General features: G+C 40.5%; 1 protein-coding gene across 1 annotated transcript in view; it reads right to left on the bottom strand.

Annotated features, from left to right (window-relative positions):
- The window catches only part of NHLRC2 (NHL repeat containing 2), a 61,260-nt gene that overhangs the window by 7,883 nt on the left and 39,808 nt on the right, over positions 1–13,569 (bottom strand). The window contains exons 6-10 of the mRNA XM_059398642.1: positions 9,030–9,129; positions 6,167–6,398; positions 5,489–5,611; positions 4,016–4,225; positions 2,767–2,986 (exon numbers count right to left, since the gene is read on the bottom strand). Coding sequence (XP_059254625.1) covers positions 2,767–2,986; positions 4,016–4,225; positions 5,489–5,611; positions 6,167–6,398; positions 9,030–9,129 — 885 coding nt within the window. The remainder of the gene's footprint in view (positions 1–2,766; positions 2,987–4,015; positions 4,226–5,488; positions 5,612–6,166; positions 6,399–9,029; positions 9,130–13,569) is intronic.

Below are 13,569 nucleotides of genomic sequence, written 5' to 3'. Positions count from 1 at the left end.
CTTCCTTTCAACACTGTAAATTGCAAATTTCTACTGGAACCAATCTGAATAATGCAAATATGCCTATAGATCCTTAATCCTTGAAGTTAAAAAATGAAAACTATAAGTTCTAGAAGGCCATTTTTATCAGATAAAGTGTTTAGGAAGAGCATATGACAACTACAAAATAACCTAAGGTATACCAATGTATGTACAACTCTGTGGTGACTTTCAAAATCAAGATCATGATGAATTATTAAATATCCAAAGGTAAAAACCAAGAAATACATTTTTAGAAACAAGTAACACTGTATATATTATTCAGATGGGCTCAATAATGTAAACACAAGATTCTGTCTACCTCATTTTAATACCTAACTCTTCTTAGATTTAAATACATAGATTATAACACAGGTCTAGTAAACCACTAAAAATCTTCAAGCTTCTAGTATCAGAATTTTAAACATGTCTTTATTCAGGCAGTGCCTCTCAGAAAGGACGTCGGTGTCGTACTGAGGAAGGCCATGTTTACATGGACTTTCGGCTTAAAGAGGGGTTAGAAATCAAGAGCCCGCATCTGGAAAACACAAGGACATGCTTTCCTGCCATCTTAAAGAGAAGAGGCAGAGCACAGTCTCATGACTTCTCAACGACTTGGGTCATTAGTACAAACACTGGATCGCCTACTAAGTGGTAATGAAATTCTACGTCTACTTTTTAGCTTTTTTCTTTCTTTTCACCTCAGCATGGGCCAACAGACTCAGAGCACCTGCTTCTATTAGGCCTCTCCATCTCCCTTCCAGTACTGCTTCTAGTTCTCTCTTGGTTGAAAAATCAAATTTAAGAAAAATATGTCAGGTTGGAGAAGGAGAAAGTAAAAGGTGAAAATCTAAAGAGTTAATAAGTAAAGAGCTTTTAAACCATTATTTAAAAATTCTCTTTAAAATTCTTTGGCCTCCTTTGCTTTCTTGGGAGAATATGTTTTATTTCATGGTTGGCTTTGCTAGATAGCAGAATAGTGGGGAACTTTTTATATTTTAAATCAAAACAGGAAAACAACTATGCTATTTTAATGTCCAATTCTAGAAATAAACACAAAGTCTTTTTAGATATTTTTCAGATATATCACATGTGGGATTTGTGAATTTATAATATGCCAGTGGTGCTTTTATAAATGCCTTTTTTGAAAGGGGGAACTTAAAATCTTCACATGTGCTGACACCTTTAAGATTATATAGACCAAAATTTAGTTAAAGAGATGTTTTACGTTCTCTAAATAATTGGCCTAGAAGAAAAACCTTCCTTTAATCACAAATGTGATTTTAGGACTCTTGTCTGAAAACTTATTTGCCCACGTACAATGAAAATGGAACCACTATTTTGGACTAGGATAAAATAGGAATTTTCTTTACAGACTTCTTCACCTTAATACTACCCGTATTTTGTATTCCAGTGGCTCATTATTAATCTGTGTGTTGGACCAAATAGACTTGAACAGGTTCATCTGCCAATATCATATTTTAAAAATCAACCCACTGCTCTTTAGTTACACTCGGAGACGGGAAATTAACAGTGATCCCAATCGACGCAAGTGCTTGCCGACTAACAGACACGGCACAACAGTTAAGCCAACAGTCGAGGACTGAGGAATGGCCCCGGTTTGAGGACTCCCCTGTCCCAGTCCCTGTCCATGGAGCTGGCTCTGAACCTCTCCCTCCTTCTTACCTGCAGAGCTCAGCCCTCTCTCCCTTGTGGTGGGCGGGGTGGTTCCCAGGGCTCAGTCAGGCACCCCAGAGCCGGCCTCCCCACTCTGACCCAGCAGTTGCTCCTGGCTACACCACTGAGATCTCTCTGTTCTTGGTGTGGATGCCCAGTGGGTAGCTGCATGAGCGCAGCTGCGGCCCTGAGAAAGTAGCAAGGTAGGAAGGCACAGAGCCTGGGACTGGGAAGGCACGAGAGAAGTGTGTGAGAGGGTAGGAGGGGGGAGGCGGGAGGAAATGCAAGACTGAGAACATGTGAAAGAGCGTGGGAGACCGGGCCAGAGGAAGGTCATTAGAGACAAGGAGTCAGCCCTTAGTTCTGACTGCTAGGAGTTTACAGTAGTTGTCCACTCTATTAGAGGGGCTGGGAAGCACTGCCAGCAGGCCAGCGGCAGGCTGAGTCCTTAAACAATTGAGATCACACAGTGATTCAAATACACATTCAAATCTTTACACAATTTATAGTCACTGAATACTTTGAGAAGAGACTCAAACAGGAAGTGCTCTTAGCTTAAATGACTACAAAGTAGTAAGGACAAAGGCTCTGCCTGCATTCCGATCAGAGTGATTCATCCGTATTCAATTACATACCCTTCAACAATGTTTTAGTCTACTTGGATGGCATACTTTTAAGACACGGTCTGGGCATCCGTTTTCTTATAGCAAGCAAGTAATGGGGCTCGAGTTCTACCTCTGGCATCTCTAAAGAAGAAAATGTAGCTTCAGGCTTAACGTAAATCAAGTCCTTTTGAAATGAAGTAAGCACCAGCTGAAAGCACTGAAGCACTGGACAGACGCAGACGTGGGAGAGTAAAAGGTAACAGTAAAACCACCAAAAAGCTGAATCGGGAAAAGCCCAAATCAAGTTAGTTCAGTTAAAAGAGAGTATTTTTAAAAATATCCTACTCAAAAAGAAAATCAATTTCCTTCTTTAGAATGGACTCCGAGATTTAGATCACTACACCACTGGGAGGCAGACGGGAAAGTACAATTTGATACTGGAATGTCTGCAGGATACATCTTGTACCTTCAGCGGCTAGAAACCAGCAACTGGGCACACCCTCCGTCAGCTTCGTTCCTGATGGGAGCTCTAATCTTAGCTTGAACTGCAGGGTCTGGCCTGGAGACGCAGCTACCGGAGACAGTCTAATGTTTGGAGCAGATTTAGGTAGTTTGGGTAATGTTTTCTGTTTCTCTACTAGGAACGGGCCATCTACCACAGCGTTGTCAGGTCTGAAGACTGGGAGCTAGGAAGTAAGAAGATCTGTTACTTCAAGCACAAGTACATTAGAGTAAGTGTAAAGAGCTTATTTTTGAACCACAGTTGAAAAATGAGATTCTGTGTCAATGAAACTTAACCCCCATTCTAGTCTGAATGAGAAGAGTGCTTATTTAGACGTCCTCATGGTTATTTTATAGGTTCAGAAACACATTTCATCCTGACTATAAGATTACCAATACTGATGAGACAGAGCTAAGTTCATTGTCCAGTATGTTTATAGATGGTAGAAATTAAAGTAAAAGTTTATCATTTAAACGCAGTGGATATAATTCCACTTTACAACTTTTCACTGCTGATTATAAGATGATCTATGTCAGGAGAAAACAACACTTATATTATGATGGCATAATATTTTGTATTATGTACTGTATTCTGTATTTTTATTTTAAAATATATTTTGGGAATTCCTGGAACTTTAGGGAAAAAAGCTCCCCCTCCCCCAGCCAACTGTGATATATCAAGAGGTAGCTTGAAAATTTTTGGAGACTATATCCTAATCTTTAAAAATTGACTAGAACTCTGTTTAGTAAGGTTTTTTCTAATCTTATTTTCAATGTGTTGAGAAGTGTGGCTCCTAGAGTTTTCTTTGGGAAGTTATCTGATAAGAGATTAATGTGTGATCTTTGTTTCCTATGGTGAATCCAAGAATCCTTAAACACACACACACACACACAGAACTGGACAACCCAACCCATGTAATGTGTATGTTCTGTGGTTCAGCGTGTATATGTCTATACATTTTTTAAAAGACATTTAAACATAGATGAAAGTTCCAATTCTCTCCAACTTCCAGTATCTTAAACACTCTTGTCACAAATGGAATTTTTAACTTACCAAGAACTGAGCATCTCGGAAGGAGGCATTCACTCACTACTCTACCTACATGTTTCACGTCTAACCTGGAGATGGTCTGACCAGAAGTGTCTCCTGTGCTGTGAGGACTTTAGTATCATTCTTAAAATGATACTCTTTAACTTATACTTTGATTGCTTACCACAGAAATTGTTTTTGTTTCTAAATCCATCACTTTAATTTGATGATTATTGGTGTCTGCTACATATAATAACTGGTCATTCTCTCCAATACACAAGCCTCCTGGTTCATTAAAAGTTGACTCCGTAAAGCTCGAAGTGGTAACATTACTAGCGTCTCCAGTTCCTGCTAATGTTGAGCAGTTTTTTGTTTTTGGATCCACAACTTTAATCTAAAAAGAAAGAACAATGCAGTATATATCTGAAGTCAATTTCACGTTCATAGTATAGAAGTGTCCTGAAAAGCAAACCAGAGAATTTGACTGCTATTAGCATTGTTACTAAATCTGAGAAAAAGAATAGGCATTTCCAGGGCACCTGAATGGCTCAGTCAGTTAAGTGTCTTTTTTTTTTTTTTTTTTAAGATTTTATTTATTTATTTGACAGGCAGAGATCACAAGTAGGCAGAGAGGCAGGCAGAGAGAGAGGTGGAAGCAGACTCCCCGCTGAGCAGAGAGCCCGATACTCCACTCGCCTGGCTCTTGATTCGGGCTCAGGTGCTGCTCAGGGCTGTGAGACTGAGCCCGGCCTCAGGCTCTGTGCCCAGCAGGGAGTCGACTTGAGATTTTCTGCCTCTGCCTCTCCCTTGTTCTTCCCCACACTACTCTCTCTCAAATCAATCAATCAATCTTAAAAGAAAAAAATAGGCATTTCCCTATTTTCTTAAAAAGTCAAATATTCAAATTATAGACTCAGGGGAAACTCTCCATTTTGAGAGCTAAAAACTCCGTAAAACACCCAGTTACATCTTATCTTTCAGCAGCAATCTTTGATGAAATTATCTCTGGAATCAAATATTTTTAAATGCTATGCTTTCTTCACAATGAGACGCAGTTGAACAGACTTTCTTCTTTCTCATGAACATCTAACACGGGTTGAGAATTGACAGCCTATGTTAAACCTAATGATTTCCAATTGTGCCTCAATTATGTTAATTTATGGTGTCATCACAAGGTATTAACATTTTCCACTCATTTTTATAGCAAAGAAAAATGCAATAAAAATGGCAACAGTTGAAGAATTCGTGTAACAGAGACAAAAATGGAAATGCTGCTGAAAATGGAATTATTTGCTAGCAGGCACTGCAACTATGCAACAGCTCAAAAACGTTCCTTTGTTAGTTGACATATGAATTTCCCTGCCACCTGCTGCCTTCTTATTTACCCTGTCACTAGGCAGCTTTGATGGATCGCAATTCACGATTTTCTGCTGTCGTCATGGGGGATTTATTTAGTCCCGTCCCCAGCTCCGAGTGCCATCATATCCTCTTTGCAAAGAAAGGACTAAGAAAAGAACAGCAAAGGCTTGTACATAGTTGTCAAAGACTGTTACTCCTCTCTATTTTAAAGTGGCAGTTGGAGGAGGCTCACAAAGCTTTCAGCTTTTAAATGCCACAGATGAAAAGCAGGATATTCTAGAATTCTGTTGAGACTCACCTTGTGATTATAAGAGTCTGCCACGTAAAGTAAATTCCTTTTCTTGTCCCAAGTTACTCCAAGTGGGTGCTGAAGCTTGGCATTGACTCCTACTCCATCAACATCACCAAAAGCAAATAAATTCTTTTTTTTTTTAAAGAAAAAACATCACGCATTAAAATTTTTATAGTGCTACCACACATGGTATAAAAAGACTACATATTCTACTTAAAGGGGAAATGGGTCTAATTTCATATATATCGGCCTGGGTATTCAATTTAGACCAAAAAAAAAATGACAGAGTTTTGAACCTATGTTACCTGCAGCACTTGGTAGTTTTATTCACAGTAATTACATATCTGGTCAGGAACCAGTCAAGTCTACTAATCTGCTCTTTCCACCTTCCTGCCAAGTATCTAATTTACATTTTCCTCTTTCCTCGGTGATCAGTATTTATCCTTCCATACTTCCTGAAGCCTTGACATTTGTGTAATCAAATTAGAGTCAATTGATTTTTCTTAGATGGTTTTGTTACTTGTGTTTCTTTATATTCACAATTCCTTTGGCCTGGCTTCCACTTTAATTTATGGACAGGACAAGAACTAGTTCTCCTGAAATTTATTAACTCTTCGCTATTTGAAACACGCAAGTATGCTAAGGGTCTGAGCGTAGCATGCGAAAGTGACCTTCACACATTACCATGGGATCTCTTTCTCCTCCCACGAGGTGCTTCACTGCTCCGTCCTTCAGCGAGACGGTTCTCACCGTGCTGCTCTCACTGTCTGCGACAAACAGGCAGCTCCAGGGATCTTCCGGGGCCAGAGAAAGACCTGAAGGCTGGGCGAAGCCTGCCTTGTGAGGATATGCGTTATTTCGGTTCTCTTCATTTCCGCTTCCAGCGAACCGAAGGCAGGTTCCTTTTTTCAGCTCACTAAAAAAAAGCCAAGTTCACAGGTGGAATCAACATCATTATTTTGTGTCCAATTTAGTAATCAAATGAATTTAAGTGATGAAACTGGTGGAGATAAGCATTGTTAAAAAACAGACATGTGGGGTGCCTGGGTGGCTCAGTGGGTTAAAGCCTCTGCCTTCAGCTCAGGTCATGATCCCAGGGTCCTGGGATCGAGCCCCTCGTTGGGCTCTCTGCTCCGCAGGGAGCCTGCTTCCTCCCCCCTCTCTCTCTCTGCCTGCCTCTCTGCCTACTTGTGATTTCTGTCAAATAAATAAAATTAAAAACAAACAAAAAAACAGACATGTGATCTTAGCCTTAAGTGTGCAAGTCAGCTTTTTCTAAAGTTTTTCTAAATCATTAACATACTTTTTTTTTTGGACATACACAAAATTGAAACTATTCTCAATTGCCAGAGAGGAAATCCCTGACAAGAATGATCATATCATTGACTGGATAGTGTGTGTGTGTTTTCTACAAATGGCCAGAGACAGGTACATCTGGATCCCACCTTAACTTCTTAAAGGACGATTATGCTGCTTTAATCAACTGTAAAATCAATTTTTTATATACAATAGGGAAACTTCTACTTGAAGGACTTTACAATGATTCTTTTTCTAAGAAAGTTTTACACGTTGTCTTCTGGGTTTATGCTAGAGGAAACAGAAGGAAGACATGGTGGTATGCTGTGTTGAGGGAGGGGAAGCAGCTGACTCAGGATGCAAAATAATGAGACAGCATGTTCATCATCTCCAGGTATGGCCCAACAAGCCGAAGTCTAGCCTGACCACCAATCACTTATTCACTGATGTGTTCCCCATGCTAAATTAGGTAGAGAACAGGAGATAGAGCAAACAGGCACAGACTGTACAAAAGTCAGCCACTTACTCAACAAACTTATATAAAAATGTAGTCAGGGAAATATATGTGATAGCTAATATGCCAAACAAGTAAGGGGTAATTAATATGAATCTTAATTTCAAATAGGAGTTTCTTTAATTAAATAAAGAGTGGGGAGAAAAAGTAACTTCTAAAATGTTAGCAGTCTTTACCACTGTAAGATCAGTAATACAGATCAGGCATCCTTAAAACTATGATACATGTCCATGGGATCCGACAAGAGTGAGAACTCTACTTATTTGGAAATTTAGCCCACTCTTGACCATATGGGTCGAAAACAGCCATCAATTAGAAGAGTGCATTCTGGCCATCTCTGTTACTGTTTATAATTACGCCTCATGTCAGCGTTTCTGGTCACTGTACTGTCAGGCTATCATCTCTGGCCTGGAGATAACCATAGTCCCCTCACTGTTATCTCGGTCTCTAGTTTTGTCCCAGGCCAAGTGCTGCCAGTGTTCTTTCAAAAGCACAGATCTAATCATTTCACTAGCTAGCTCAAAACTTTCCATAAAGGCATGCAGAATAATGTTCACATTTCTTCAAAGGACGCATAAGGCACTTCATGATCTGGCTTTTACTCACAAAACTAGTGTCACTTCTTGCCTGGGAAACCTCCACTCTCCTAAGTCCTACTCCTCTACCCAGTTTTAATTTAGCAGCTTCTTTCAGGAAGCCTTCCTTGATACCTCATATTTTACTGATATTGGGGTCCTCTTATTTACGTGAGGGCCAATTTTACTTTAAGGCACAGCCGAGTAGGAGGAAATGGTTCTGGAAGCCAGTAAATTGCAACCAGAAACAGCACCGGGGAGAGCAGGAAAGCGAGGGATGGAGGAACGGAGGCGGGGAGAGAAGGGACTCACCAGGGCAGTAAAGTAAGTACGCAGGGAGGGTAATGAGGTCACAGAGAAGAATGCGGTCAGTTCTACCTGGAACGTGCGGGAGAAGAGACAAGGCTCTACAGAAGGGGTGTAAGAAACTGTGCAGGTGTGCTACTTTTTCATCTTTATGTCCCCAACAGTGGTGGTGAAACTCCTACATTTACTGTATAAACCAGGCACTAGGCTGAGCTCTTCATGCATATTACTCGTTTTCAAAACATGCCTATGAAGTAGATCCAAGAGACCGAAGCACGGAGGTTAAACCGGCTCTCCTAAGCTCCCACAGACAGCGAGTGGCAGAGCCACGATTCAATCTTAGGCAGGACCACAAAACCTGAGCCACTAAGCACTCTGCCAAGTAGTGTTCAAATGTCCGCGTTCCTGAGCAGGGGTACAGGAGCCGCGTGTTGGGAGATGAGGGGCCACCAAACACTTCTCCGGAGGCTCGACAGCACTGATCTTCCCCGTTCCTGGAAGTCAGCGATGGTGGCCACAAGACATACTTGGGCTGATGAAATTTAAGTAAAGCTGATGTGTGTCACTTCTGAGCAACTCACCACCCCTCTCTCTGCCAGGATTACCGGCAAAGGTCCAGATGGTGGCTGCTTCATCAGCCTGGTCAATAGCTCGGCAGAGGAGTGCTCCCCACCGAACCTACGTGAGCAAGAAGAAACCAACCTTATGTCACGCTCCTGAGAATCCGGGTTGTTTGTTACGGTGCCAGAGCCCAGCGCATCCCAACTAGCACAGAGGTGCTGCGAGAAGAGAGACCCGAGGAGAGGGGATTCTATGGACTCGTGTAGTTCGCCCAAAGAGAGAGACGGTCACTTACTTTTTCTTCGGTAGTCTGCCACAGTCCAGCAGCAGTGCCCATATCTGATGAGTCCCTGCCATGGCTATCCACAGAATATCATTTCTTTGGACTTCCGAACCTTTATAAAAATAAAAAGGAATTAATATCTCATTAATACAAATACTCTACGTCTTTCAGAAATTTAAAGACAGCAGTAAGTTTATAAATCATCTGAAGAAGAAAAAAGTATTTACAGTTTTAAGTTGCTTTTGAAATTTTTCCATTTTCCTTGTGAAAGATTTCTTTAGATTTATGAACTTACCTGTAAATTCACAGAAATCCAAAGTATTCTTAAATAGCAGGAAGTCCCTCTGCATCTCTGGGCACAATGTTTTTAAATATCTGATTTCTCATTTGGTAAAATAAGTTGACATACATTCTCCAAAGAAACTCTGCCAGTCAAACACCTAGCACTAACCACTGAAATCATATGCTTTAATAACAGGTTCTTTGAATAATTTCTCATGAAAAAAACCCTATCTTTTAATAGTGTAAGAAATGGGTATTTCCACTGGGGGTGCCCAGCTGGCTCAGTCAGTAGAACATGCGACTCTTGGTCTCAAGGTCATGAGTTCGAGCCCCACATTGGGCATGGAGCCTACTTAAAAGTAAAATAAAGGGGTGCCTGGGTAGCTCAGTTGGTTAAGCATCTGCCTTCGGTTCAGGTCCTGATCCTCAGGTCCTGGGATCCAGTCCCACACTGGGTTCCCTGCTCAGTGGAACTTCTCCTCTGCCTGCTGCTCCCCTTGCTTGTGTGTTTAGTCTGTCTCTGACAAATAAATAAAATCTTTAAAAATATATATATATATTTAAAATATATTTCCACCACAGGATTGGCTAGACTTTGAAACACATCACAGTTCCTATTTGAAAATCCATTATTTAATTGGCTTTGAGGCTTTTTCCAAAAACTATAGTTGACTTGCAAAAAAGCTAAAACTATATTACAATATAGACTATACAATATATTATAATTGTTTACGCAAACTTGTAAGTAATTTTCTACTTTCTTAGACTGTTACAACTTACTACAATGTGACAAGGCTCTATTTTTCAAATTAATGCTACTGTTAAAATATTTAATTTAGGAGTGCCTGGCTGGCTCAGTCAGTGGAGCATGTGACTCTTGATCTTAGTCGTGAGTTGGGGGGTGTGGGGCCTAAAAAATGTATCTATTTTAAACTGTATCCTGAGGTGACTTTTACATGTAGTAGAGATTTGTAAAAATAATTTGGTCAGATATTCCTTTTGCTAAAAGAAAGATATTGGAAGGCCATTTTATTTGTTATTTTAACTTCAAGTAGTGTGTGTCCAGAAGGAACCTGTTTTCCTTCACTTGTATTACCTTCAAGTGTCTTTCAATTTAACGACAACAAAAATAGTATTGATGATTCTCGGTAAATTGTGGTGGCTATGTGCCAAGAACTTCATAGATATTATCACTTACATTTTCTCAAATGCCCCAAGGGAAAGGTAGTGTTATTAGGCCCTTTTTACAGATGAAGGAACTGAGACCTTAGAGAGGTGAGGGAACTTGCCAGCAACCCAGCGCCAGTAAATGAACAGGAATCTGACACCAGGCAGACCAACAGAAAAATGTGAATCACATGCTGCCTCTTTTTCTGTGTTCTTAATTGCTATCCTATGAAATCTTAAGGAAAATATTTCAATTTAATTTTTCATAGTCAAATATTTTTATGAACAAAAATTATATTAAAAGTGACAAGGGCATCCATTTATTCTGGGGACTCAGTCTCTGCTTAATCACCTTCAGAGTAGATCAAAAGCTTTTCCTAAGTATTTTATTTTGCTCCTGCCATGTGAGGACAAGGTACAAAGGTGACCATCCATAAGCCAGAAGAGAGCTCTCACCAGAAACCAATCATGCTGGCATCCTGACCTTGGACTTCTAGCCTTCAAAACTGTGAGAAAATAAATTTCTGTTGTTTAAGCCACCCCAACTGTGATATTCTGTTATGGCAGCCTGAGGTGACTAAGACATTCCCCCGAGAACAGAAATGAGTCAAGGATATCTGCTAATCAACATTTTTATTTAGCATCATTTGAGGCCCCAATTTGTGCAACAAGAAGCAAAAAGTATAAAGATTAGAAATAAAGCTGCAATTATCAGAAGATGACTTGCTTTGAAAGCCTCTACCTTGCCAAAGGAGAGCTGTGTTGGTATATAGCTGAGGGAAAGACCAAACCAGTTCTCCAAACAGACCAGCCTAGTTCAACCAGGGTCTATTATATGAAGGCCAAACTTCATAGTAGTAAAGTGTAAACAGTTTGCTTGGTTTTGCTCTCTGTGTACTTACTTCCTTTAGAAGCCTGATGAATGAGAAAAAGTAGAGAAGCAAAGACTATGTCAGATCATGATTTCAGTGTCTTGGGATTTCCCATGACAACTGACGGTGACGACGAGGAGCACAGTGGGCAGGAGGGAGGATGGTGACCATCCAGAACATCTCCTATATTTAAGGCGCTGAGCTAAGGAATAAGGACCTTATGGGGATTACTTCCTTTAATGACTTTAGTAGGTCTTATTCTTATCATCTCCATTTTACAAAGCAGCTGAAACTGAAAAGGGCTAAATAAATTATTGAAATTCGCATAGCTAAACCTGTTATAATAATCTATTAGTGAGTCTGACTCCAGATTATTCGTGTTCTGATCAGAATGCAGGAAATACAGAAGTGAGCCTGGGCTCTTCGGGCCCAGTCCTTGCTTGGCCCATTGACTTCTCCCTCCCTCCTGCCTCTGCCTCATGGACTTAGCTCAGGCTTGAAGTACACAAAAGCATTTTCTGTGTGATCGGAAGCAGAGATCTGACTAAATGTAATCATGCCTGTCTATTCTAGGATGTGTGCCTAGGTTCACTCCTGTCCTTCCCTCCCAATAGCCTGTGGCATAAGCCTATGGCCGAATCATCTCTTACCAGGATTTTTTCCCAATCCCTTGCCTTTCCATTTTTGGTTTGTTTCAGCTTATCGGCAGCTCTCTGTGACTCACAAGATGAAACTCTATATTATAGCAAATACTTCTGCAGTACTTTCTATGGGGCCAGGCTCTATTCTAAGTGCTTCGTGTATATCAGCCCTCATAATTCTTATAATAAGCTTCTGAGCTAGATACTATTAATATCTTTAATTTTGATGAGGAAATTGGGGGCTTAAAGAGAATAGGTAACTTGTCCAAAATCACATAACTACTAAGATGTAAAACTAATTAAAACCCAAGTGGTCTGGCTCCAGTCCATGCAATACTGCCTCTGAGGAAGCTTTTACCCAGCCCCATCATTCCCCCGAAGGCTGAAGGATTTGTTCTTGCAGATAAAATGATGAGTTGAAAGAAAGAAAGGAAGGAAGGAAGGAAGGAAGAGGTCTGGCATTTATAAGGCTTATCAAACCAACCAGAATCATATTAATAATGTATATTGTTCACCCTGGAGTCTGAAATGTGAAGCACACAGTTGTACTACCACATATGGGTATTAGTTTTGTTCCTTCTAACAAGAATGTGACAATCATAAACATCTCAATTTTAAATTAAGAGTACACTTAGTATTATTGATTTTCAACAGTTACTTAAAAATAAGAGAGACAATGCCAAAAGCTGAGAAAGGTTTAGCAAGTATTTCAAAAGACAAAATCTTTCATTAGTAAGGATTAGTGAAATAATTTTTGAAGGCAGGAATAAAACCAGCAAATGAAATATGAAAATAAAAGCAAATTACCTACCAATGAGCTTTTAAAAATTCAGTGTTATATTAAGCAGCTATGATCAAAAATAGATCCCAATCATTAGAACCCTCTAAATAGCAACTGGGAAATTGTCCATTTGTGTAGTTTTTTTTTCTACACAGTCTCTAAACCTCCTAGGAAGCAAAACCTCAGGCCATTAGGAGAAAGAAGTAAAGCCTAACACCCCCATCGCACAGGAAAACACAAATCGTAGCTGTAGAAGGGTAGGAAAACAAAAACCAAAAAAAAAAAACCAAAAAAACCAACCTTTCTACCTCTCTCTGGGGGAGGGGCAGAGAACTACCTTTGGCCAAAGACCCCATACTGATACCAATACAGGTTTTCCACTGCTAAGGGAGCAGCAGAAAATTCCTGCTGCCAGATAGAAAGCACAGGAACAATAAGGAGGCACAGGCACACAGAGTCTCCCGGAGACTGAGGCTGACCAGAAGAACAGAACACCTCGTTAGCCCCACTGCAGCCTCGTACAGAATACCAAATAGCAGCTATCTGCCTCGTGAGGAGCTGCGAGAGCGCAGAGAGATGACCACCCTGGGGCTTGGCTGTGCAGGATGACTGAACACTGCCAGGTTCTCACACTGAGAAAAATCCTCCGGCACGTAGGCCCCTGTGCTAAGGTAACAGCAGTCCAGTGCCAGTGCGATGTGAAAGCTGTGATAAACTGACAGTAAGCACAGCAATAAAACCCCAATTCAGCCTAGGTTCTGCTTAATTGACTCAACCTCCCTTATAATGGCATAAATACACTGATCTCA

Source organism: Mustela nigripes, chromosome 4, assembly GCF_022355385.1.
Source record: "Mustela nigripes isolate SB6536 chromosome 4, MUSNIG.SB6536, whole genome shotgun sequence".
Lineage (NCBI taxonomy): Eukaryota > Metazoa > Chordata > Mammalia > Carnivora > Mustelidae > Mustela > Mustela nigripes.
The sequence above is the reverse complement of the archived record's forward strand: the minus strand, read 5'-3'. Positions and strand labels throughout refer to the sequence as shown.